Source organism: Austrofundulus limnaeus, unplaced genomic scaffold (genome assembly GCF_001266775.1).
Source record: "Austrofundulus limnaeus strain Quisiro unplaced genomic scaffold, Austrofundulus_limnaeus-1.0 Scaffold482, whole genome shotgun sequence".
Lineage (NCBI taxonomy): Eukaryota > Metazoa > Chordata > Actinopteri > Cyprinodontiformes > Rivulidae > Austrofundulus > Austrofundulus limnaeus.
The window spans coordinates 150,356-152,018 of record NW_013952884.1 but is presented as its reverse complement, the minus strand read 5'-3'; the positions used below and the strand labels follow the sequence as shown (position 1 = coordinate 152,018).

Sequence of the window (1,663 nt, the reverse complement as noted above, 5' to 3'; positions counted from 1 at the left end):
GTAAAACAGCAATTATGCTGAGTCAGGCTTGATTTTTAGTAATCTTTTCCTGTTAAATCAATAAATCAAATCAAATCAATCAATTTAATTATTATTATTAATAATGTTTTTTTTATTGTTATCACTGTTATTTTTTTCTATGTTTGTAAATAATGTGCTAAACTAGAAGAACTCATCCATCCATCCAGAATCACATGCCCAGGATGATGTATTCACGCATGACACATTTGGTCCATTTTAAGTGGAGTTTTTTCCTCTATTGGTCCGGACCTTTTGTGCAGGTGTGAATACACTCATGCGGAAAAAAACAACCGGACCGAGAAACGTTTTTGAGGTGGTCTCAGTTCGCTTTCAAATCAACTCTGGTGTTGTTCTCTTCTGGTGTGAATACAGACCGTCCTCGAACTAAACCAAGTACAGGAAACATGCGGTTTTTTGGACTTCATTAGCCACCATTGCTGTGGCAAAAAATAGCCCTTCAGAGTTGCTAATGCTACAACAGCTTTACAAACAATGAGRTGTTGTGGGTCAGGGASAGTGYAGCATCTTTCCTCCTGTAGGTTGRGACAAGCATTTGACAACYCTGTCCCAACATTATAATTATATCAACTCAAAACCACCTCCGATTGAGCTGCTCTTCAAARTCTAAATGGWATWGCAGTTGTATTAACGGCACCATCTTTATTTCCAGGTCTGTGCTCTGTCCCGCCCACGTCATTTCTGTCCAATGGGAGCAAAGACCATCATCCATGTGGCTTTGTTTAGAAATTATAGTCCTCTTGCAAAAAAGCACAATGTGAATTCAAAAAATGAAAAAAACAAAGTCTGCTTTTGGTCTGGACCGAACACGTGGACTGAAGCTGACTCCTCTTCATGAAGCGGAGCAGCATCTACACTCCAGCTCCTCTCAGATGATGTAGCTCTGTGTCAAGCTCACAAAGACAAAAGCGAATGACCTTAATGAAAAATAAGTGCCCATTTTTTTTTATTTTTGGTTAGATTAAAGACCTGGTTCACTGTTTCACATCCTGATAGAAAGACCTACAGTGAAGAATATGACTCAATATATTTAGAATTTATTTGTATATCTGTTCTGTGTTTGCAGTGTCCCAGCTTGTCACCGAAGAGTTCACAGAAATGTCCCAGAAACTGGAGCTGGAGCAGGGCCTTCGGCAACATGCTGAAGACTTCGCCCACCAGGTGTGTGTGTGTCTGTGTGTGTCTGTGTGTGTTTTCAGCATTGTACAAAATGTTTCTGTCACACATTCACACCTATAGAGGATGAAGGTGACAGGTCGTGCCACAGGAAGGCAGGAGGAGTGTTGGTGCTGACCTTCGGGTGGCCGCGGTGAGAAAAAGGACACTCGGACAAAAAAGGATGGGATGAGAATACACACACACACACACATGCACGCACGCACGCACGCACGCACGCACGCACGCACGCACACACACACACACACACACACACACAGGGGTCTTGGTGTCAGAGAGCAGCAGAGGTGGCAGGTCAGCAGAGGGGGTCTGTTTTCACACCGACAGACAAATTTCAGCTCCTTCAATGAGGCGAGGACGTCGAAGATGTTTTCATATTCAGATTTATGATAATCGGATTCCTGCTGATCGGTTGTGGAGGAGTTCTGGTTTATCGGAAAATGAGAAT

The 1,663-nt window shown here is 42.7% G+C and overlaps 1 protein-coding gene across 1 annotated transcript in view; it reads left to right on the top strand.

The window, feature by feature from the left end:
- The window catches only part of shtn2 (shootin 2), a gene marked incomplete in the record, with an annotated part of 25,863 nt that overhangs the window by 10,518 nt on the left and 13,682 nt on the right, over nucleotides 1–1,663 (top strand). Inside the window, 1 exon segment of the mRNA XM_014025528.1 lies at nucleotides 1,106–1,200. Within this exon segment, the coding sequence (XP_013880982.1) occupies nucleotides 1,106–1,200 (95 nt within the window).